The 24750-nt window shown below is 41.8% G+C and overlaps 1 protein-coding gene across 1 annotated transcript in view; it reads left to right on the forward strand.

Annotated features, from left to right (window-relative positions):
- The window catches only part of DLC1 (DLC1 Rho GTPase activating protein), a 353252-nt gene that overhangs the window by 54651 nt on the left and 273851 nt on the right, over positions 1 to 24750 (forward strand). Inside the window, exon 2 of the mRNA XM_077815589.1 lies at positions 19576 to 19725. Within this exon, the coding sequence (XP_077671715.1) occupies positions 19576 to 19725 (150 nt within the window). The remainder of the gene's footprint in view (positions 1 to 19575; positions 19726 to 24750) is intronic.

The raw sequence follows: 24750 nt of genomic DNA on the forward strand, positions 1-24750 counted from the left end.
TAAGTTCTGTGGCAAATCCCACAGCATCTCAGAATGTCTTTGGCATCCTTTTGCAGATCTTGATTTTTTAAGTACAAATCCAACTGAGTTTCTATAAATTGGTCCATTGCCAGTTTATCCTGGAAGGTCTCAGTGGTATCCAGATATGCCAGGAACATGAGTCTCCACAGACCGTCTGCTAGTTCAGGTGGGAGTTATTGTTTCGCTCCCCTTCTAACTCTTAGCTGGACCCTGGCCAGCTCGGATTGATGGCTAGCTCCAAACTGCATGTGTAACATTTGTCCCAGGTCCGGATAACTCTCTTTTCTAGGAATAAGTTCTGCAGCACAATCAAAGCTGGGCCACCCAAGTTAGCTGCTAGTAACAGCCCTTTCTGTCCATGCTTCCAGCCAATTGTTTAACCTATAATATTGAACTGGGCCAAATAAGCCCCTCAGAGTTTTTCCTTCAAAGCTTTTGCGTTATTTGACTTGGGACAGCCCAAATACTCCCTCTGGGCTGGTGTGTGTTATAAACAGGGTAGAAAACTATAGTAAATGTCCAGACTTAATCAAGTCCTCTGGGTGGCACAGTTCCTCATCCAGGTGGCTCCCTTCCTGTTATGCTCTGAGGTACTCTAAAACAGATATCCCAAAACATGAGGAAAATGAAACAAGACAATAAACCAGCTAAGTCAGCAACAGTCTGAACACAATGTAATGAAGTCCAAATGGCAGGTATGTAGTAGCAGGCCCTGAGTAACTAACTGCACACTCCCAGTGTGGTCAGTGACCCTTTGATTTCCTTCTATAGCAGGGTTCATAGCTCTGTAAGACCTTGCTGCAGCTCATCTCAGTTGACAAGTACCAGAAGGGCTAAAGCTTGCTTGGTCTCTGCCATTTTGTGGAAAAACCTCTGAACTATGGCAGTCAGATGGCTGGTCACCTCATCAATCCAACAGGCATCTCATCTCAGGCTGCAAACTATCTCAGCCATTTCAGGGACAATTCCAGTTCTTGGTTTCGGTCTTGTCTTAATTCCTTTTGTGACGTCTCCAGTTCCTCTTTTAGGTTTTGTTTTAAATCCTGCCGGCTATTTTTGATTTCTGCAAAGCACCTCCATTATTTTTGGCATTTGGGTTCAACAGCACTATCAGCTCGTAGTATCCCTTGGAAGCACAGGTTTAAATTCCACTGTTAACACCAATGTTGCTCCTTTTCAATCTGAGCAGCTAGTCAAAGCCTGGGGCCCTGTGGGTGTTCTAGTTGGGAGTATAAATTGGTGATAGGCATTTCTTTGCTGCAGTTTTGATTTACAAAGAATGTATAAAGTCTTGTGTCTCTGAATGCAGAGGGAATCAAATAGCAGGAAACAGCTTATTTTGCTCAGTCTCTTAAGCCTGCACCCCAACCCAGAAACCTCTCCTCAGGATTCTTTCTGCATCAACCACACACTTTCAGCTGCTCCTTCAGCTGGTCTCTCTACTCAGGCTCTTCTTAGTTTCTGTATGTTTCCCTCCCCACACATTCACATCTGCTCACAAAACCCAGTCAAACCTCCCCCACTCAGCAGGTGATAGTTTCTGTGGAGATTCTATTGGGCTTTGATTTAGGTGAGGGAGTGCTCTACTTACTGCCAGGGTGGAACTTCCTCTTGATCACTCTGGGGAATAACTCATGAGGTTAACACCCCTTCCCGCAGTTGCATACCACCTCTCCTGCTCTCTCTCCCTCCGGATCTGCAGCTCCTATCTCCAGAAACCACTGCTATCGCTTCATGACTTGGCCCTCTGGCAGGTCACCAAATGGTTTATACTCTCTTTTCCCCTTCTGGGGTATCAAAGGCTTTCCACCAGCAGACCTAGGTAGTCTTACCATTCACTGCTTTGTAGGGCCACTCCCTCAGTGGCTGGCAGGGGAACCCAGACCCACCCTCTACTCTGGATTCCAGCTCAGGGACCCTCTAACCAACAGTCAAGACTCTTCCCTTTCAGACCTTACTGCCTTTTCCTGAGTCCTGTCCTAGCCACCCCAGGTTTTCCAGCCCAACCACATCTCCCTTCTCCAAGAGGATAACTGCTGATTTTCCCAGAAGCCCACCTCTACTGGTGATTTCCTGCCTTTATAATCCCAGCCCAGCTTGTTCCTCCTCAGCTGGGCTTCCTCATTCAAACAGGGGATTTCTTAGTCACCTGATTTACTTCAGCTGTGGCCTGTTGGGTTAATTAGCCCCCCTCTCAGTCTGCCTCAACCCTTTCAGGGCATATGTGGAGTGAACACCCCATCACAGATTGAAGAGGTTTTAACTCAACCCATGATGAGATTTACCTAGCCTGTGACAATATTCATATGTGTTTTTAATGGTAGTCTCAGCATAGATGCCAAGAAGTAAATATATGGTAGCTAAATAACATTGTCAATTTCATTGTAATCCAAGACAATGTACTGTAACCTCTTGCTGACCCTAGAGCAACACATAACTCAATACAATTCCTATTCTCTCTCTGTCCACTTTGACCTTACTTACCCAATCAGAGCCCACAGACCATTAAATCAGGGTGAGTCATAGTCCCCGTGGTATATATTTCACATAGTCATGTATACTTCCATATATATTCAGTTACATTTAATGAATTTAACACCATTCCTAGCAATATAATGTAAATAAACTACAACTTTAAGACTTTTATGAAATTGACAAATGTAAATTTTGTCAGCCTCCTGTATTTTTCTCCTTTCCCCTCATTTTCTTCCTCTAAAGCTTACTAGCTCTGGCGTTTTACCCTAAGAAATAGGGAACTACATACATTTTTTGTCTATTTTGTATTAATTGAAACACTCTTTTTATAGTATGTTGTTGTAAATAACAGTAAGGCTTTATCTAAACTCATGGCTGTGTGTAGACAACAGACAAGGCATGCCCAGCTAGCACAGGTATAAATAACAGTGTAGATCGTGAGGCATGACTTAGGGTATGACTACACTACAAAATTAAGTTGACCTAAATTAAGTCAGCATAGAGCCACGGAAGTAATTATATCACATGTGCATGTCTACACTTTTCTCCTTGTGTTGGTGGTATGGGTCTTTACCAGGAGCGCTTGTGCTGATTGTACTGTCAGTATGGGGATTTGTGGGATGGCTTCTGAAAGCCAGCAACACTCAATCTAAGAGACACAGTGTCTACACTAATACCTCATTGATCTAACTACATCAACATTGACTCTCATGGAGGTGGAGTTATTAAGTCAGTGTAGTGGGGAGCAGTTACATTGGCAGGAGCAAAATTTTAGTGTAGACACTTAAATAGTTAGGTTGACGTAAGCTGCCTTGCATCGGCCAAACTCTGTAGTATAGACCAGGCCTTAGGCAAATGGAATGAAGTGCCATACACACCTGAAACCTTAGGTTATATACTTTGGGTGGCCAAGCAGTGCTTCCTGTTTTTATGCTGATATTTTTAACAGTGTAAAGTCCTGCTGCCTCCCTACTGCCAGAGCTTTTCTCTACTGTAGCCATGGGCAGCGGGTAAACCCCCACTTTGGGGAGGCTAGCCCGCCAGCCCTGCCCCTTTTGCCCGAGGCTCCCCTCCACAATCAGAGGAGCGCCAGCTCGCCCACCCCCAGCCCCCTTGAGCCAGGCCCCTCAGCCCCAGCACCACGCTGAGCGCCAGGCCAGGCTGCTCCTGCTGTGCCAAGCCGCTCCTGCCGAGCCAAGCCAGGCCAGCCCCAGAGCCGGGCCAAGCCGCTTCCGCCCCCCCCAGCCTGAGTGCTGGGCCAGGCCAGCCTCAGTGCCGGGCCGAGCTGCTCTCCTGCCCCCCACCCCCACCCCGGAGTGCTGGGCTGAGCCACCCCCTGCCCAAGTGCCCGCCAGAGCAGCTGTCCCCGGTGCCTGGCTGAGCTGCCTCACTCCCTCTCTAGACCCCTGATGGAAATGGAGGGCCCAGCCCAGGCCTGAGAGCCAGCTGATCTAACCACTAGGCCTCCCAAGCCCTGTTACAAGAACCTATGTCAAAAGCTCAATCTTGAATTGTGGGTTGTTTTATTTTGTTTGGAAAATGGTACAGAGTTAATATGGAAGAATTTTTTTCTTTTCCACGACCCGTTATAAAGTATGGTGAAGGTTTCCAGTATCTTGGCACCATTCTTCATTTTTGTTTTAGACCATTCTCCTTTGTCCCATTGCTGGAAGCAATCACAGGACACTTTACTCTCAACTAAGCACAAGTAACAAGTAGTTGATGTAGAAAAATACTATTCAATTGCTGGACCAAATATGTAAAGCCTGTTGCTTGCGGAGATATTTAGCCACAATCGGCTCAGGGCTGAGGTTTTTCTCAGACTTCAGTCTCCTAAATGTCTGTGCAACCTCATGCCAGCAGGCATTAAGATGCCTGGAGTTATCTCTACTGCCTCCAGCACATTCAGATCAGGTGAATAAGAGTGTACTTGGAATGTAGGGAACTTTCTGCAATTCTTCTTGAACACAGATTCTCATTACCAAAATGCTCAATGCTATCACCAGTAGTTAGCATTGGAGAGCTACCTTATTTGAACCTGTGTTCCATTCCTGGGAAACAATAGTACTTGGACAGTTAATCACTTCAAAAGAATTTAGTTTACGCTGCACATTGTGGTTGTAAGGACGAAATTGCAATTTATATATGAGATAAATAAAAACCACTTTAGACTTGAGCTTGTTATTTTCTTTCATAATTAACCTTACTTTCTCATATAATAAAGGACCTTCTGCATGTTAATCTGCATTCCAGGGCCTATCGTTTTCATGTGGCAAAGTAATGAATGAGCCTCTCTAATAGCTCACAGGACCTCAGAGAGAACTGTTCCAGATCTCTTGATGTTAAACAGCATTCACCCACCCTTTAGAATTGAGATTTTTTTTTCTTGTTGGCATATTTCAGATTGCTCAGCAGTGTTAGTTCATAGTTCATGAGAAGAGCACAGCACTTGAGAACATTCATCTTTTCTTGTACTGAAGTCAAAGTCCCTCAAAAGCTCTCAGTGTGTTTGAACTAGATTACGCAGAAGATAAGAATAGGATATATAATTTTTTCATGAGTCTTATAACATTAGCAAATATCCCAATGAATAAAGTCAATAGGAGTTGCACCCATTTATGCCAGGGCTGAATTTGACTAAACAAATCCTCACGTATTTTCCCTTGAGCTGGAGAAAACTTGGAGGTTTGGCTTTGCACAGGTTCATACACCTGATCCAAAGCCCATTGAGGTAAATGGAAAGGCTTCTGTTGACTTTATTGATATAGATTCTTACCGCCCCATTTACTTTGAGTGTCTAGTTTGATAAATCCAAAAATTTGAAAATGAAATATAGCCATAACCATTAAGGATTCACCTGGTTTCATTTCAAAATCTTAACAAACCATTAACCTCATCCGGTTTGGCTGCAGAAACTATGAGCTGGGCCAGGTTTACATGTAACTGGGTGCAGGTTCATTCCATACATTCATAAATCTTAGCTGACCTTTTAACTAACCTGTTTGTGTTTGTAACAAGACCCAAAAGGAGCTGAGTTTGATGTTGCCATTCGCTGGTTTCATTGCAAAAATTTCACACAATTTTACCATTTTCCCTAGTGATGTGACTTGATCTGTTGTACTTAGCATGATACAAATGCAGAAGTCAGGAAATTATGTTATTTTTTTTAATCTGGTTAATTATTTACAAAAAGGCCAGTTCTGTGGAATGCTGGCAATAATATAGAAATACAGAATGTGTCAAGTCTCACTTCTAGAGTCCTGCTCAATTGCTGTATTTCTTTCCAACCTTATAATTAGTGCTCAGATTACTGTCATAATACTCTCCTCAAAGTGTAAGTGTTTCCCTTCGTAACAAATAGAACTGGGGTCAACTAAAGGTCATAGCTTTTTTTTTTTTTTTGCTTAGTTGGAAAGTATGGATGCAAGTGTGATGCCAGTTTACAACACAAGAGGAAGAAGGAAATCAGGAAGTTATTGGCCGTTTAAAAGAAAGTTGCTTATACGTTCTGTTCTCATCAGTCTCTTTCACAACATGATGCTAGTGTTGTTTGATTTTATATTCTTACTACAGTCTTTGTCACAAGGCCATAGTAATAGAAGTTTATTCATTCTACATTCTGTCACTGCAGAAGACTTGACATTTGCAGACTATTTTGTAATTGTCTGGCTACTACCTTTCCTCGCAAATTAGTCTGGCTTTAGCTAAAGCAGTGTAATAGATAGTCAATCAACAACAGAATGCTGAAGATAATACAATGTACTACTGTAAGAAATTCATAATCTTGGTACAGTACAGTTCTCAAAAGACAAAACATAGACAGCAAGCTTGCAAAAGTAAGGAACATTAGCCCACTGGGACAGACATAGCCAGACAGGTATATTATCTCTGTATTACATCATCTTCTCAATACTTCTCAGTAATAAAGGAGGTCATGTGTGGTTTCTACTGAAAGCTAAAGAAATAGCTGACTGTCATGGTTATTGTGAGATGTTTGCACAGCAAATAGTCTGAGATATGTAAATGTGGAAAATTGGCTGCAAAATTGTTGAAGTGAGCCTTGTCACCTGAGGCAAGGTGGGGTCTTAGGGCTAGCTCAATCAACATTCAGAGCAATGGATATCTGTGGAGGCAGCACCTGTTTACTGTCTGAACCAGCTGGAGACGCGTGCCTTTACAAAGACAAATGAACCACAGAAGAGCTCTCTGAAGAAGGGGCTCTCTGGGCTAACAGACAGTGGCCTGTAACAATATTAGAGCAGAAATAATGGCACAAGTTGTTATCCATTACATGCTAGCGGGGGTGTCTCATGAAAGGTGGATCCCAGCTTTCTGAACTGGACAAGTGCTGTAGTGATTGACGATTGAGGGAGAAATGCCTTATTAGATAGGAAAGTAACCTGTTAATGAGTATAGGCTTTATATTGCATTTCATGTTTTTCTTTTGCGTTTAACCTTATGTTTCCAATCCCTTATACTTGCTTTTATTTAAATCTTTATCTCAAGCTCTGTTAAACAAACTTCAGTCTGGTTTTATTACAGATATGTCTAAGAGTGGTAGCCATATGAGCCTGTATCAGCAAAAACAACGAGGAGTTCTTGTGGCACCTTAGAGACAAACAAATTTATTTGGGCATAAGCTTCTAGCCCACGAAAGTTTATGCCCAAATACATTTGTTAGTCTCTAAGGTGCCACAAGGACTCCCCGTTGTTTTTGCAGATATGTCTAAGTGCTTTGTGCTAAGGAAAGTGGTGAACTGGGATGCAGAGGATTGGTTTACAGCGTGGATGCTCCGAAAGGAAAAGACTGGGCACTAAAGAAGGGTGTGTAAACTGCTAGCCTGCAAAGAAAAGGACTGAGGCTGGCGGAGCCTGGAGCAGAGCATGTGCGCTGCCAGCAGCTGGCAGAGTTCTGAGGCTTTCTGCCTGGTGGCCACAGACAAGGCTGTCTCATGCTGTGAACAGGTGATAGTAATTCGTACTGGACACCTCTGGTAAAAGTGTCACAACCACTGTTATGAAAAGAAACAAAATAAGAACAACCAGAAATGGGCTAACAATTTACAACAAACAATATACTCAGGGAAGTTAGCCTCCCTTCTCCTTTGTGAATTGTCTGTGAACCAAGTGTGATAGAAATTTGCTAGCTTTGGTGAATGCATTTTTCCCAATATTTTTACCAGCTGTAGCTGTTACTGTTACTCATACACACAGCCTAATGAGTGGTAGGTACTATAGAACAAACAAATGATAAAATCTTGCTACAACATAATTAATTGCAAACTGATTTTATGCATGACATTGTGAGTGGGATCAACAAACAATAAGGGGCAGAAAGGGGACAGTGAAAAATGAGCTCTCTTTTTATAGGGCAGAATAAATGGCAGGATAAAGTATGCTCTCTCTGAATTTTCAATTGCCATCAAGCTATGCTAAGCAGAGCTTGGAAGGGTGTTGGCAAAGTTTGCTTTATTCACCTTTTCAACCCCTACAATCCTTGGGTAGCAAGGAGCTTCTCTGAGATGCATAGGTCTCCAGGAACCATTTCACCATCTGGGGATTGCCTGCCACATGCCTTTTTAAATCCATGCCTCTGACACACCCCTAAGTCAGGACTGGTGACTGAGGTGCAGAGGACCTGCTACAGTAGGGCAAAGCAGGGGGGACTAGGGCCAGGATCTGGTCCAGCATCTGTAGTTTGTGGAATGAGTTTCTAAAGTCCTTCAGAATCCATTATGTTGAAAGTTATGTGCTGTAAATGTAAAATAATTATCTTGTGTGTAAGATAAGCTATATCAATCACAATATTAACTTTGGTATTTGTTTTGTATCCTGTAGTCATATGAGTTAGTCCCACTTATCTGTATCAGTATTTCATGTTTTGTAAGTACAATGCAATGAAGTAATCACAGTCTTTTCCATGTATGTCTGCCCACAGTAACATGGACTTACCTAATAAACAGTCCAGCTTGATTTGGTTTTCTATTTCAGTGGTGCTATGGTTTATAAGTAGCTGTTGGCTACAGTATGCCATGCTGAGACAATGTGGCCATGTAATAATGATCCCTCAGAATTGTGTTTGTCATGGGCATTTGGCACAATATTGACTGATTACAATGTGATTCTAAAAACTGAATTCTCTAAAGAGCAACTTGTAAGGGGTTCGGTCACAGAGATCCCCTTGGGATGGTCACCTTATGTGCTGGAACTACCTCTGAGCACATTTTCCCTGTCAGTTTGGGACTCCAGAATCCTTGTTGAGACAGACATGCTAGTCTGCTGCAACACAGACCCAGGTCTGGTCCACATCCCCAAAGCTGCAGACTTTAACCAAAAACTGCTCAGCGGGTCACCTATCTCCAGCACCCAGACACCCAGTTCCCAATGGGGTCCAAACCCCAAATAAATCCATTTTACTCTGTATAAAGCTTATACAGGGTAAACTCATAAATTGTCCTCTCTCTATAACACTGATCGAGAGATATGCACAGCTGTTTGCTCCCCAGGTATTAATCACTTACTGTGGGTTAATTAATAAACAAAAGTGATTTTATTAAGTCTAAAAAGTAGGATTTAAGTGGTTCCAAGTAATAACAAACAGAATAAAGTAAGTCACCAAGCAAAATAAAGCAAAAACACACAAGTCGAAGCCTAATACATTAAGAAACTGATACAGGTAATATCTCACCCTCAGAGATGTTCCAATAAACTTCTTTCACAGACTAGACTCCTTCCTAGTCTGGGCCCAATCCTTTCCCCAGTATAGTCCTTGTTAGTTCCAGCTCAGGTAGTAACTAGGGATTTTCTCATGACTGGCAGCCCACTTTGTTCTGTTCCACCCCATTTTATAGCTTTGGCACAAGGCGGGAATCTTTTGTCTCTCTGGATCCCCACCCCTCCTTCTAAATGGAAAAGAACCAGGTTTAAGATGGATTCCACCATGCTTCCTGGGCTGTTTGGCTTGCAAGTAAACAGAGCCATTTACAACCAATTGTCCTAGTCAATGGGAGGCATCAAGATTTTAAACCATCATCAATGCCCCACACTTTCCATAATTACAGTAGGACGTCCGAGTTATACTTTATATTTCTAGCTTCAGATACAAGAATGATACATACATACAAATAGGATGAATACACTCAGTAGATTATAAGCTTTGTAATGGTACCTTACAAGGGACCTTTTGCATAAAGCATATTCCAGTTACATCATATTTACACTCATAAGCATATTTCCATAAAAAATTATGGAGTGCAACGTCACACAACATACTTTGTTTTGTCCTGGGGTTTTTTAAGTGATTTTCTATCTCATGGGCTGCAAAGTTTCTCTGTTAAAATAGCATATTTATTGGCACAGTTGTGATGACACAAATGTCTTGGTTGGTCACAGTGCAGGATAGCTAAATCAGAACTGACTGAGTCAGTGCACACACAAAAACAACAACAAAAAACCCATTCAGGGTGAACTTGTTCTGAGTTTTAGACAAAACCCCCTCAAAGAAGGGAGGTACCACAACGGGATTTGTGCATTAAGATTGAAAGGCTGGCAAATTTGTGAGTCAGTAAGTTTTTTAACACAAAATCAGATAAAGCTTAAGAGGTTCTGTCAGCAGAGGGTACCCTAATTGGTGAGATCTCCTCCCCTCTCACCCCGTCTGGGGGGTACAGAAGTGGGAGAGGAATGCTGTATCCATGGTAGTGCATTCCACCCACCCAGACCTTCCTGGAATCCTGAGGAAAACCACCAATGGGTACTTTTTCGGGTTCACCCTCCATGTGGTTTCCTAGTGCAGAAGAGGGAACAGCCACTATCCAAACCATGCTCTTCTGCAGTGGCAGTGACAATCCACATGACTAGATGTCTCAGTTAGTATCCTGGGGAGTCATACAATAGTATGGCTTTTCCTAAGGTCAGATGTCCTGTGAGAGTTTCTGTGAGAATCTGTTCAGTTGTACCCTTTATCTTGTATTGAAAGGGTTTCACTATGTTGTACCTCAATCAAGTATTTTCTAATGCTTCTCTTTCTCTCCCAGATATCATCTCCTTAGAAGTTTAACTGGAATACTGAAAACACGTTTTGGAAACAGTTGTAGAACAGCCCAGTAAACTCTACTTGATTAGATGAACAATAGTCTGGGACTCAAAATATCTATACAGAGCATTTAAAACCAGTACTTCCCAGAAAAATATCTTGTTCGTTTTTGTCTTTCAGGTTTCAGTTTATAAATTAGGGAAATATTTTCCATGGCTAATTTGTTTTAAATATTGTTCAGTTAGATGGTTCAAGCTATTCTTAAGAAAAATACTATGATTTTTTTTAGCATCTGGACCTGAAGTCCTTTATGTGGGAGAAAATATAGGCAGTGCTATCATTTTCTCAGTATGTGGAAATGCTCTCCTTTGGAATCCATATACCATTTCCTCTCTCCTAAAAGGATGAAGAATATGGCCCCAGTATAGTAGTATGAGATATAATCTTCAGTGAGAGAGTCTCAGGCTTTTACCCAAGTTTATCTTAGCTGTACATTGCAGTGCAAAAAGATAAAAAATATGTATCTGATTTATATAACTGCTTGTAAAAAATCAACAGATAGTTTTGAAATAGGATATATTGCATTATCCTGAGCTCTTGCTGTCAGTTCAGATGAATGCCTTCACAGTTTATGAAAAGAGATTTAATACCTTTCCATTTTTGAACAGGATATTTTTTAGCAGCAAAAGACAAGGATGAGGAATTTAATGTCATATGAAATGTATAACACTAATGTAAGATTTTAGGCTCAGTCCAACTGGCTGCAGATCAAAGATACTCAGAGAAACTCAGCCAACTCTTTTCCTAAAAGGTCCCTTTCTTTTCTGAGTGAGCAAGCTGGTCTTTCCATCCCTACTGTAAGTCTGCCTCTGAAATCTAAGGTCTATTCTTTAATGAAACCATAAGCATCTAGCATTGCAGAAACCAACAGGATTTGACTTTTTTATACTTTTGACTCAACATGTCTGATTTGTGCAATCAAGCCCACCGAATGGTGGTTAACTAGCCATTCGTAGATTCAGTTGTACAAATGTAAGCATGCAATTTGTACAGTGGTGTAAAAAATATTATTTTTGGATATGCAAGTGAGCCTCTACAGTTTACAAATCTGGCCCTAAAAAAATTTTTTTTTTCTTAAATGCAGGATTTCCCTGACAGCCATTTTTAAAATACGGATCGGTCTTATGATGAGAAATTTTGAAAAAGCTCTACAACTTCATATTTATCTTCTACTTTCACTAGCACCTTATGGAATATTTTAATTCAAACACAACTACAATTATGAACAGAAATTAATGAAGTGCAATTTGTGATGTAAGATCCTTTTAACATTTATTATTGCATTTGTTCACTTACTAATTTTCAATATTCAGCAGCTCACAGTAAGTTTCCCATTGCGTTTTAAAAATTAGTGATGTTCTCCTATACGTAGCATTTTCTTTCTTTTTTTTTTTACTACATCGTGGATTGGTTTTGAAAAGAAATATTCTTTGGGAGAATTTTGAGAACAGTTTAGTAAGAATGATCTTACTAAAACTAATCAAAGATCCATTTAGTCTGGAATCTTGGTTCTAACACCATATTCTTATGAGGGATGTATAAAATCCTTATAATGTACAGTACCTAAAGGATTATTATGGAAGGACTACCCAAGGTTCTATAATTAAGGTTGCAGCATTCCCAATAGCAAGTGTTCAAAAAGCATGAGGCAGCCCCCTGCCCAAATGAGATTGGCTTAAATATCATGAGGTTTTACAAAAAATACTTATTATTTTTTATTTGTTTACAGGTTTGACTCTCTAGAGTGTACTCACTTCACTTTGTTTGTTTGTTTTTGTTTTCTCTGCAATCATGAGGACTAGAAAAGTTTTATTTTTTAAAATGAAGGCTGAGATTCTCATTAAATATCTTGATTCCAGGAGCTAAGTTTTAAGAAAAGCTCTAAATATCAGGAGACTCATGATAAAATTGAAAGAGTTGGTAACACTGACCTGGTTGTGTTGAGTTTTGCATGTGAAGCAGGCATCCCCCCCCAACCCCACCCAAGCATATGTCTGCTCTTTGAGCTGGAGGTGTGATTCCCAGCTCCAGGGAAAAGTACATTAAAAATGGAGCATAGCTTCAGCCGTGCAAAGTATGTACTCATCCAGGCTAGGCAGGTACTCGGGGCAGGTTAGTCCTCCTGCTGCTTACACTGACATGGCTGCATGCCAGCTCAATCAGAAGTAGCATCAGTATGTCTCCTCAAGCTGGAATTTACACCTCCATCTTAAAGTGTGGACATATCTAAAGAAAAACTATTGTGATTTTGGGTACAGAATTAATTTTCTGAGAATTTACAAGTAAATTAGTTAATTAATTTGGGTTAAAATTTAATTGAAAATGAGTCATTAAAAATTTGGCTCTTGGTGTCAGATTGTTTCCTAAATCTGAATTTATTTAACAGAATAATACAAATGCTCCAGCATTCCCCTGTGGTTAAAAACTCACTGAAATCTCATTTATAGGCTACATTTGAAGTCTTTTTTCCCCAGAGTTATGGGCCTTTTTCCCCATTATATTTATAACGGAAAGGTTTTTCTTTGCCGAGAATGACAAATATTCTAGTACTGAGATTCCATGAAGAATTGCCCTATTTCAAAATAGCTGTCATCTGCTATTGTTCTCAGTGGGACTGAGGCCACAGGCTGCTCTTAACAAAGATGGCTGCTAAATTCACTCTCAGTAGAAACAAAGGAGTGAGGATGTCTATTTTCAAAGATTCCTAAACTGAGGGCAGCTGTATCTTAGTCATTTGGAAACTTCAATGGGAGATAGCAGAGGACTTTATACACCAGCCTCTTCTGATGTATAAATCCTTCGTCATGAAAGTTAAAGGCAAAAATTGCCATTAATCCTAAATATTTATTTTAAAAGGTTCCCTGTGCACCAGATCTATTCAGTAGAAAGGGTAGGAAGGTGTAAACTAGTTAGGTGGGGGGGGGGGCAGGCCTTTGGCAGAGAGTGGGAAATTTGTGTGTGTGCGTGCACAGAGGAATGTGGGATGCATAAGGAAGTGCAAAAGTGGGGTGTGTGGATATGTGTACACACAGAGGGAAGGCAAGGAGTGCAGGAGAAAGGAGGAAATCTGTGTGTGGGGAAATGTGGGACACAGCGGAGTATATACTTCAGCTGTCTCTTTCTGCTCCAGTGAAGCAAAGCAGCTGTAGCAAACCCATCTTAACTGACTAGTATTTTCTGACTGCTCTGTACTTAGGGTTGCCAACTTTCTATGGGCACAAAACTGAACACCCTAGCCTCGCCTCTTCCCCAAGGCCCCACCCCTGCTCACTACATTCGCCCTCCCTCAGTGGCTCGCTCTCCCCCAACCTCACTCACTTTCACTGGGCTGGGGCAGGGGGTTGGGTTGCGGGAGGGGGTGAGGGCTCTAAATGGGGGTGCGGGCTCTTGGGTGCATCTGGGGATGAGGGGTTTGGGGGGCAGGAAGGGGCTCCAGGCTGGAGCAGGTAGTTGGGGTGTGGGAGGGGGTGAGGGCTCCAGCTGGGGGTGCAGGCTCTGGGGTGCAGCTGGGGATGAGGAGTTTGGGGTGCAGGAAGGGGCTCCAGGCTTGGGGGTTGGGCTGAGGAATTCAGAATGTGGGAGTGGGCTGCGGGTTGAGGTGCAGTGGGGGTGAGGACTCTGGGGTGCTGGAGGGGGCTCCAGGTTTGGGGGGATCAGGGCTGGGGGGTTGGGGTGCAGGAGGGGATACTGACTCTGGGGTGGGCTGGGATGAGGGGTTTGGGGTGCAGGAGAGGGCTTTGGGGGGGCTCAGGACTGGGGCAGGGGGTTTGGGCTAGGGTGGGGCCATGGGCTTACCTCAGGTGGCTCCTAGTCAGCGGTGCAATGGTGCTAAAGCAGGCTGCCTGTCTGTCCTGGCTCCATGCTGTGCCCCGGAGGTGGCCAGCAGGTCCGGCTCCTAGATGAGGGGCGGGGGGGAGGAGGCTCCATGATGCACGCTGCTCTCACCCACAAGCACCGCCCCCCAGCTCCCATTGGCCAGTTCCCAGCCAATGGGAGTGAGGAGCCAGTGCTCAGGAGGGGGGCAGCGAGTGGAGCCGTGTGGCCCCAATGCGTAGGAGCTGGACCTGCTGGCCGCTTCCAGGGCACAGAGCAATGCCCCAGGACAGGTAGGGACTAGTCTGCCTTAGTGCTGCAGCACCTCTGACTGGACCTTTAACCACCGGGGCCACCAGGGTCCCTTTTCAAACAGGTGTTCTGGTCAAAAACTGAACACCTGGTCACCCTATGAAGAGTTGCTTGGTGTCTGGTTTTAGACCAGAATACCCGGTCGAAACGGGACCCTGGTGGCTTCAGTCAGCACTGCTGACTGGGCCATAAAAAGTCTGGTTGGCACCACAGCGGGGCAGAGAGGCTCCCTGCCCGACTCCTCGTGGCTCCCAGGAAGTGGCCGGCATGTCCCTCCAGCTCCTAGGGGCTCCATGCGTTGCTCTCGGCCTGATCGCTGGCTCCACAGCTCCCATTGGGCAGGAACCACAGACAATGGGAACTGCATGAGTGGTGTCTGGAGGTGGGGGCAGTGCGCAGAGCCCCCTGGCTGCCTCTCAACCTTGGAACCAGAAGGACATGTCACTGCTTCCCAGGAGCCACCTGAGGTAAGCGCTGCCCAGAGCCCACACCCCAAACTCCTTCCCACACCCCAGCCCCCTGCCCCAGCCCAGAGTCCCCTGCCCCACCCCAGAGTCCCCTTGTGCACCCTGAACCCCTCATTTCTGGTCCCACCCAGGAGCCTGCACCCCCAACCCACACCCCATACCCCTCCCCAACACCCTGCCTCAGCCAAGAGCCCCCTCCCACACTCCAAACCCCTCAGCCGCCCGCCAGAACCCCCTTCTGCACCCCAAACCCTTCATCCCTGGCCCAACCCCAGAGCCCACACCCCCAGCTGGAGCCCACACCAACCTCTGCCCCAGCATAGTGAAAATGAGCGAGAGAGTGAGGGTGGGGGAGAGTGAGTCATGGGAGGCGGGGGTGGAGTGAGCAGGGGCATGGCCTCATAGGAAAGGGGCAGGGTAAGGGTGTTCAGTTTTCTGCAATTAGAAATTTGGCAACCCTATTTGTTCTGCTCCACAGCAGACGTATATATATATATATATAAAAGTAAAAATAAAATATTAAATGTTATTCAATATTTTCAAGTCTTTAAAAATATCCCAGGGTAATATTCCCTTTTGGGTTTCATGTTTACTTCTTCACGTATGGAATTTTAAATTTGAAAAATCAGGGAAATTCCCAGGAGAAAACTTCATTAAGGTTGAGAGCACATATCATGGTAAAATACATTAAAGGGCTATTGCAGTTATCCCAAACCCAAGCATTGTAAACACGGGAAATTCAAAATTAAGATTACACTTAAAAGAAATCCAAATGTATTAAGCTATGTAAATGCACAGATAAGTAACCCTGTAGTGACACAGAATAGAGTGTTTAGTGGTGGGAAAAGAAAATGTGTCTTTAAAAATCAATTTAATGTAATCTGGGACCACACACTGAAATGCCTTAGTCATAATTGTATGGTTATTGCACGGTTTCACTACATGGCAGCGTTAGGGGGCCTTTTCATACTTGAGCATGTTTGGATTTCTTTTAAGTGTAACCTTATCTCTGAATTTCCTAGGCTTCTAATGTTTGGTTTGGGGGTATTTGCAACATCTGATGGTTTGGGGATAAATACAGTGTGTTTAGCCTATATTTCTGATATATATGCTCATACTTAATTCTTAACATTGTTTTTGGTTACACCAGCTAAGATAAAACTTAAAAGGACTATAAATTGTAATACATCATGACCTAAATTGTTCTCTTTCTGGAGTCAGGGAGGAATTTTGACACATTGTAAAATAAGTTCCCTGACAAAAACCATGTTAAGTCTTACGTAAACTTTAGAATACATATCACTAGTTTAACTGATTAAGGCAGGTGTCCTGTGGCGGGTGGTAAAAGAAGTATATGGCATGTAGTTAGACAGCTTCATAATTCAAACACACAAGGGGGCCAAATTAAGATGCACAGACAACCTTAATTCTAGCATCTTCTAACTTTGGAGAGCTTGACTTTGTAGCCTTAATTTTTTTTAATTGTAATATACCTGACAGCTACTGGATATTACAATCATCTTGAAAATAATTTGAAATTGAGAAAAGATCTGGAGGGTGGTGGGTGAGGGGAAGTATTGTCACTTCAAAAGAAAAGAAATGGATTGTTGGTGTCTTGCTAACTTCAGATAAAATCACAAGTTGCTAACAAAATCTCAGAATATACACGAGGGAGATATGGAGAAGACAAATAAGCCGTAAAAGGCTTGGATAATATCAAGGCTAAAATTGTTTAAACATACACTGAATAAATATTATTAGAGGATTCATCTATCTTAATGGATTTCCAACTCAAGAATAGCTTTTTTTTATGGTATACTTTAATTTTTGTTGGTATAATTTTTAGGCTTTTGTGAAAGAGACAGAAAGCAATGATAGATATATACAATCAGTCATGTTCAAGTGTAGTGCAAATGGAAAAGTCTGTTTGTTTTTAAAAAAAAAAAAATGAAAAACTTGTTTGTATTTAAAAACTTGTTTTTAAAACAAACAAACGAAAAACTCCTCATCTAGGATGCAAAAAGAAAAGGAGTACTTGTGGCACCTTAGAGACTAAACAATTTATTTGAGCATAAGCTTTCGTGAGCCACAGCTCACTTCATCGGATCCGATTCATTGCATCCGATGAAGTGAGCTGTAGCTCACGAAAGCTTATGCTCAGATAAATTGGTTAGTCTCTAAGGTGCCACAAGTACTCCTTTTCTTTTTGCGAATACAGACTAACATGGCTGTTACTCTGAAACCTGTCATCTAAGATGCTGTTCTGACTCCCATTCACAGGAGTACTGCAATAATACAGTACTTACAGGCCTAAATATATTTTTGTTTTGAAAAGGGTCCTAGACCCAAACCCTCATCCCCTGCATCAAGCCTAATTATCCTTTCTGGATAATAATAATTAGGCTTATTATAACCATAATAATGCTTTGCCACCTCTTAATTATAAGTGATTCCTCTCCACCATTATCAATCCACTTCATGAAAAGCCAACCTAAGGATTTTGGGGAGAATTTGTAAGAGGATTGTTTGGGATAAACTCCAAATCTAACTGATTCATTGTACGTAAAACCTCTAGGTGTGTGCATGATAATTAATGCTTTCCCAACCCCCACCACTCCTCACCTCTTGCTGCAGAAATACAGCTCATTTGCTTTTTCCTTTCGAGTTTCATGATTGTTTGATATTGGTTTACATTTTCAGTGCTAAGATTCCAAGGAAGAGGAATACAAATGTATTTTAAAATAATCAGGGGATCTTGTGGGATGCAGGCTTTTCTGGGCCCCATAGGGTGGTTCTGCTTCTGTGGCAACTGTGCTCCCCTCTTTAGGCAGGGGAGTTGACTAGTGAATCAGCTTAGTCACAGCAATACCAGTCATGCACAATCCCAATCACCCACACAACGTTATGGTGGAGCTGCCGGGGAGCCACATGGTATGTGGAGGACTCCTCGCCTCCCTGTGCAGCAAAGCCTGACCTGTTCCAGTGCTTTCTGCATCTATGGAGGTTGGAGACACTATTTGTCTCCTAATGTACCAACTACAATGAAGAAACTCAGAAGTTTTAGCTGCAAGGGTTCAGCTTAGTAAAATTCTACCGTTATCATGGCTTGCCATGGGGCTCTCCACTAAAGCTGTACATTTAACGTTCACTCTAAACTCTGCTCATGTTCCCCAGGAGGCTCTCACAGCTCAGGGATCCCTTCAGCAAGTCTGGCCAGAATTTTAAATTGTAACAAAAACTGAAACAAGATCCTGGGTTTGCTTCTCATATGAAAGTCTTACTCAGCTGTCCCATTGACTAGTTAACACTCTACAGGGGTGCTGGTTTGTATTTATGCTTCTTTAATGCCCAACAAAGCATTCACTGATTAGTCTCCATCTCCAATAGTTGAGAATATATAGGGCTTATTTTCCCAAGAGCTACAGGGGAGTTTAGCACCATAACTCCTTTACCTTCCATGAACATCATCAGATAATATTTTTCATAATATTTTAAGGACCTAATCCAGCCCTTGGGTGCCTGTTATTGGAATCCAAAGCAAGTACAGAAGCACCGGGCTCATGTGTGGTTTGTCTGTGCCTATGCTGGTTTGGGGGTTCACTCTCCAAGCTTCTTTTAAAGGAGGAATTATAACTCTTCTCTTTCCATCCCCCAACAAAGGAATGTGTGAGAGATTCTGGGATGGGAAGCATATGGAGTTTCCTGTCCCCTGTGCAGGCATCTATATATACAGCCTGTATTTTATTACAGGACAGGGAGATTTCATGTATAGCAAGATTTTACAGCCAAGACAAAAACTCTTCAAACAATTGGTTTTCTAAATGCATTGGTAAGTCCCTAAGGTACAGCTGCAGCATTAATGGGTGCCACTGTCAAAGGACTTTCAGAGACAGCTGAAAAATGGGTTTCTGTGGATTTTTTCCCATTTCTGTCACACATTCAAAAATATGCCACTTATATTTGTACATATTTTACTTTGTTCATCACAAGGAAAGAGAACCTTACTTCAAATAAAACTAATTAACTGTGGGGGTAGGGGTTTGGGAAAGGAGGATAAGTTTAGATAGCCCTTCTGAATAGGAGATTACTCTTGAACTGGAGAAATCCCCACAGTGCATTTATGTCAAAAGTATTGTACATGTTCTTTCCTCACACATTCCAGTACAAGATAGATATTAACTATGTGTACCAAATGCTTAACTGGCAGTAAGTCAACCTTTTCTGAGTGAACAGCCCATTGATAATACAAAACATTTTTCTTTTTTCCCTCAAAAAATGAGAGTTTGCTGCCTATTATTCAATGACTTTTTGTCAAATTAGGGAACAGAGAGCTTTTTATTCTTTCCATGAAGTGCCCTTTCAGATTCAGTAATTGTATGTTCTGTTCCTCAGGAAATGAGAGAAGATCGAGATCGGTCACGATTGGACTCCATGGTGCTGCTAATTATGAAACTGGACCAGCTAGATCAGGATATTGAAAATGCTCTCAGTACAGGCTCTTCACCATCCAGCACCCCAACATACAAACGGAGGCATATACCTGTGAGCCTGTTTGCTAACTCTTTCTTTTTATTCAAATTAGATTTATTTTGTTTCATTAATTCATTTCTCTTCCTTTCTATGTCTCTCTCATTTCTTTGATCAGCCTAGCACTTGCAGCTTGTACTTTTCTGTGAAAAGAGAGCTGATATGTGGGAGAATTATGAAAATATCCCAGATGAAAGAATGGGAGAACAGCAAAATTCAAAAGGTGTCAGGCTGTTTCTATTACCTCTTATTGCTAAGAAAAATTAAAGTGGAGTTAGAATCAGAGTAATGTTAGCCTGTGAATATATGCACATTCCACTTGATTTGCAACAGCTAGAGTTGAAAATGTAATTAGTTACAGTTTGTTTTGTTCCCAGTTGTGGGGTCCAGAAATTTTTCAGCAGGGAGCCACTTCTGGGCCACTTTTGAAATCCTCCTCTGTTAGAATAATATTCCAGCATAATCCACAATTTTTATTTAGCTAGAGAGTCTTTTGCAGAGAACAGTGTGAAAGAGGATAGAGCAGTTCACTAACTAATGAATAAATTGTTATTTTAAAAGATTTGTTTAAACAAGTAGATGTGAGGAATATGACCAACTTTTCAAGTGGCTTGTTTGGGATGTCATAATGCAGGCTTTCTGCTCATCTGAACCATCCCTACTGCAGCCATTTTGCAATAAAAATAAGCAATCTTAAAGAAACATGTTCATTTTATCCAGTGTTTGGAATAAAGCTTTTTTCTAACAAAGTCATCTTCATTATTTCCATACAGTCCAGTTAGTAATGTGTAGGGAAAAAAACAGCTTTCTATTTTTGTCTGAATCTTAGCATGGTGGCCAGTTGAAGAGTATGTAGTTAATAATATAATACAATTTATGTTTGTATTCTGTTACTTAGCAAAAAGTTTGACAGCATATTACAGTTAAGCCACTTAAAATATAGAGGTGTTGAAATACCCCCAAATTATAAATATTTGCTTATCTCTCAGTAGGGGCCGCCATAATGTTCACTATTTGAAATAATAATAATGCTTATTGAAATACGCAACCTGGGATTTTTTAACTCATTCTTAGAAGAAACCAAATCCAAACAGAAAAAGAAAGTACAACACAAAACAACATAGCTACTACATATCTCTGAAATCTTTAATAGAAATGTTTTCAGTTTGAATGAGAGAATTTTGAAGATTTTGACTGGCTGTTAAGTGTCTCCTGATGTCATTTTTCTTTTTAATTTTATTTCTCTTGTTGAAATTACGTTGCACTCAAATCTTCAAATTGCATAGAAAGTACTCTCAAATTCACTTATGCTCAAAGGTGCAATTCATCCCTGTGCAAAGGACCTGCCCAAAGTTCATGCACCCACTCAAATCCCACTTAAGCCATAGGAAAGTGGGTTTAAGAAGTACATGAGCTTTTGTGCAGGCTCCCTCTGTGCATGGATGAATTTCACCCATGATGCTCAATCCCACTCCCCATGCAGACACTGGTATAAAATCCCATTAACAATAATGGAATCAAAGTGGAGTCCAAAACTCCCATTTAAATTAGTGAGTGTAGAAATAGGGCCACAAACTATCAAAAAAAAATTACACTCTGTTCCCTTTAAATATAGCTGGCTCATGAATTTTCAAGGAGTTTTAACTGTATGGAAAATTTGAAGGGACATTAATAAGTCATTTTTGAGCTAAAAGGAGACAGAAATAAAAGTCCAAATCAAGGTAATTTTTAATTCATTGTAACTGAAAAAAAAGCATGGTGTATGTTCTTCAAAGTTTGCGTAAACTTTCTCCTCTGCTTTCAGAGTCAATCAGGGAATTCTGCAAGACCACTTTTGCAGGCCAAAGTTGCAGTCTATTAAGACTTTATAATGGCAACTGGTTGAAAACTTAACTATTGGCAGGCTGCCTGTTCTCCATAAAAACTTGTATCAGTGGGATTGCTTAGAGGGGGAAAAAGATGAGGGATGGAAATTAAGAAGTGTTATCTAGAATATTCTGAAAACAGGAAAATGTTTAATTCATTTCAGATATAAAGTATGTGTTGTCTTGACAATATAGATTTCAAGGCCAGAAGGCACCATTGTGATCGTGTGGTCTGACCTCCTGTATAACACAGCCCACTGAATTTCCCAAAAATAATTCCTAGAGCATATGTTTCAGAAAAACATCCAATCTTGATTTAAAAATTGTTAGTGAGGAAGAATCCATTATGACCTTTGATAAATTGTTCCAATGGTTAATGACCTTCATTGTTAAAAATTTACACCTTATTTCCAGTCTGAATTTGTCTAGCTTCAACTTCCAGCCATTGGATAATGTTATATTTTTCTCTGCTAGGCTGAAGAGCCCACTATTAAATATATGCTCCTCATGCAGATGTCGAACAGAGATGTCACTGGAATAACTGTTTAAGGCCAATGTTGTTTCTTATCTTCATAACCTTTTCAAACTGCTTTATTTTAATCTTTTAATCTTTTAGGGACAACTTGAGTGCTTAGATATCACATGTGTAACTTTCACTGATTTCCTTTAGACTAGAATTTGCATGTCATAGAAGTGAATCTGGCCCTTAGTGTTCCATGGGTCTCAGGGGTTCTCATTATAGTGGGTTTAATATATGATATGACAATGAGCTATCCATAATATCTATCATCCTGCTTTGAATTCTACAGCTGACAGTTGTGGGGAGCCTGTTGGAAGGCAGCATGTAGAAAGCCCCAAATGAGGACATGGTATACTTCTGCTAGCCAAGAAAAGAACATGAGGCAATGGGAGCACCTAGTGAGCTTTCCAGAGGTGGCTAAGTGTGCTCATTCTAGTATGGCCTTGTAACAAGCTCTTTATAGGCCTAACAGTGCACCTGTTGGTACCTGAAAATAATTATGCAATGATAGATATGAAATTCAGAATGCATACAACATTGTCACAGGGTGGCTGGCCCCTTTAAGAGGGAACAGGGTCCAGGGCACCTGTGACTCATCAGCTGCTTCCCAATTGGGCTTAGGAGTAGGCATCTGTGCCATATAAATGGACAGAGGCTGAGAGAGTGGGGAATCAGGAGGAAAGGGGCAGGTGAGAGCTGGCTGGGAGAGACAGAAAAGAGCAGGTGAGAGTTTCCTGAAAAGGGAAGGAGAGAAACAGGAGCAGTAAAGCACAGCTGAAAAAAAGGCATTGGGAAGAACAAAAAGTGAAGGAGGTTGCTAGTGAGGACTGGTCAGAGTTGGGGAATCCCTACTGAGTTACAGGCAGGCTTGCGCAGAGGCCCCTAGGAACAAAGGGAAGAACCAGCCTGATTCAGAGAAGCTGAGCCCAGAACAAGAGGGTTAATGATAGAGGCTGGATCTCACAGACTGCGAGGCCTGCGTGAATGGAACTCTGTGGGAGGCTCTTATGCAGCAAGCCTAAATGGAGGTCTGTGGGAAGCTGAGCCCAGGAGGTTGGTCCTGGAGGGAAGTTCTGTGAACAGGGGCAGGACTCACAGATGGAGAGCCTTCTCACAGGAGATGTGACTTGGGGCTACTGCAGAAGTGGCATGGGAGAGAAGCAAATCTGGAAATCTTAGGTGGATGGCCCAGAGCAGGGGTTCTCAACCTTCTTCTTTCTGAGGCCCCCCTACATGCTATAGAAACTCCATGCCCCACCTTTGCCACAACAACAATTTTTCTATACATTAAAAGCCAGGGCTGGCATTAGGGGTAGAAAGCAAGGCAACTGGGGCCCTCACAAAACTAAGTTGCTCAGGCTTTGGGTGGCAGGGTTCGGGGCCCTAGGCTTCAGCCCTATGTGGCAGGGCTTCAGCTTTCTGCCCAGTGAGTCTAAGGCCAGCCCTGCTTGGCGGACCACCTGAAACCTGATTGCGTCCCCTCAGGGGGCCCCGGACTCCTGGTTGATAGCTGCTGGCCTAGAGGGTGGAGCCCTGGAAAAAGGATAAAAAGGAGAATTAATTGGAGATGGACTCTTGGGAGGGAGAGCTGGAAATGGCATCCAGGGCGGGGGCATGGAAAACTGCTGTTAACCTGAAACACATTACTATACACACCCAAGTGCAGTATAATATGGTGCAGCCCATTTGTCTTAGATGACTGAAAGCTTGATCCTGCACTTAGATACGCTCACTCATAGTTATCAAATTGACTCACCCACATATGTGTCTAGAAGAACAGTAACTAATTTTACAAGATAATTAGTGATAACGCTTGCCTTCAGAATGAAAAGCATTAGCTGAGCCTTTAGAGGGAGACAAAATATGAAATACTGGATTATTAGCATTATTCTGATACTGTTTACATCTTATCACTGATTTCCTATGAACCTTGGTGCCTGTGAGTATTGTGCAAATTTTATAAGAATCTTGTTTCCAAAGCAATTATTATGTTTACATTGTCTCAACTAGATGTTACATGGTATTTTTTAAAGGATGTGTTTATTTCCTCAATACACTATTTTTGTTACATTCTTAAAATGTGAATATAACCTCTGGCCTAAAAAGTTATGGCATCTTAACCAAAGACTACATTTGGCAAATGCATCCCATACTAATATAACTCCAAAATAACAAGAAGCTGCGCCTTTGAATTGCACAAACTGCTAAATGATGATGTCACCTCAGCTGTATAACGATTTACAGATGTTCACTGAGCTTGCAAATGCTTCCAGAGACAGAAGGTGGGCGCAAAACCCAAGATACACAGGAAACACTAAACATAAGAAAATAATGCCAGACTTCTGCAACTGTTAGATGATTTTTTTTTAACTTTACACCCTCCCATTTAGGGGAATAATAGCTTTGATGTTAGTGGTGATTTATAATTTCAGCACAGCAGCTAATGCAAACCACCTTCACTGAGAAGAAGGAAAGTGAATGAGTGCACATCTAAGGAAGGAGAGAGAACAAGGGGATGTTTGCTGTTACCTTACAGAATTAAAAATATATTATTTTTGGATGTGCCTAAATAAACACTTTGTTATTTAGTGTTATTTATATTGTGTAAATAACATAGTACCCTGCATTAAACAGTTCCATTTTAACATGTACTAA

The sequence above is a fragment of the Eretmochelys imbricata genome, chromosome 4 (genome assembly GCF_965152235.1).
Source record: "Eretmochelys imbricata isolate rEreImb1 chromosome 4, rEreImb1.hap1, whole genome shotgun sequence".
NCBI lineage: Eukaryota > Metazoa > Chordata > Testudines > Cheloniidae > Eretmochelys > Eretmochelys imbricata.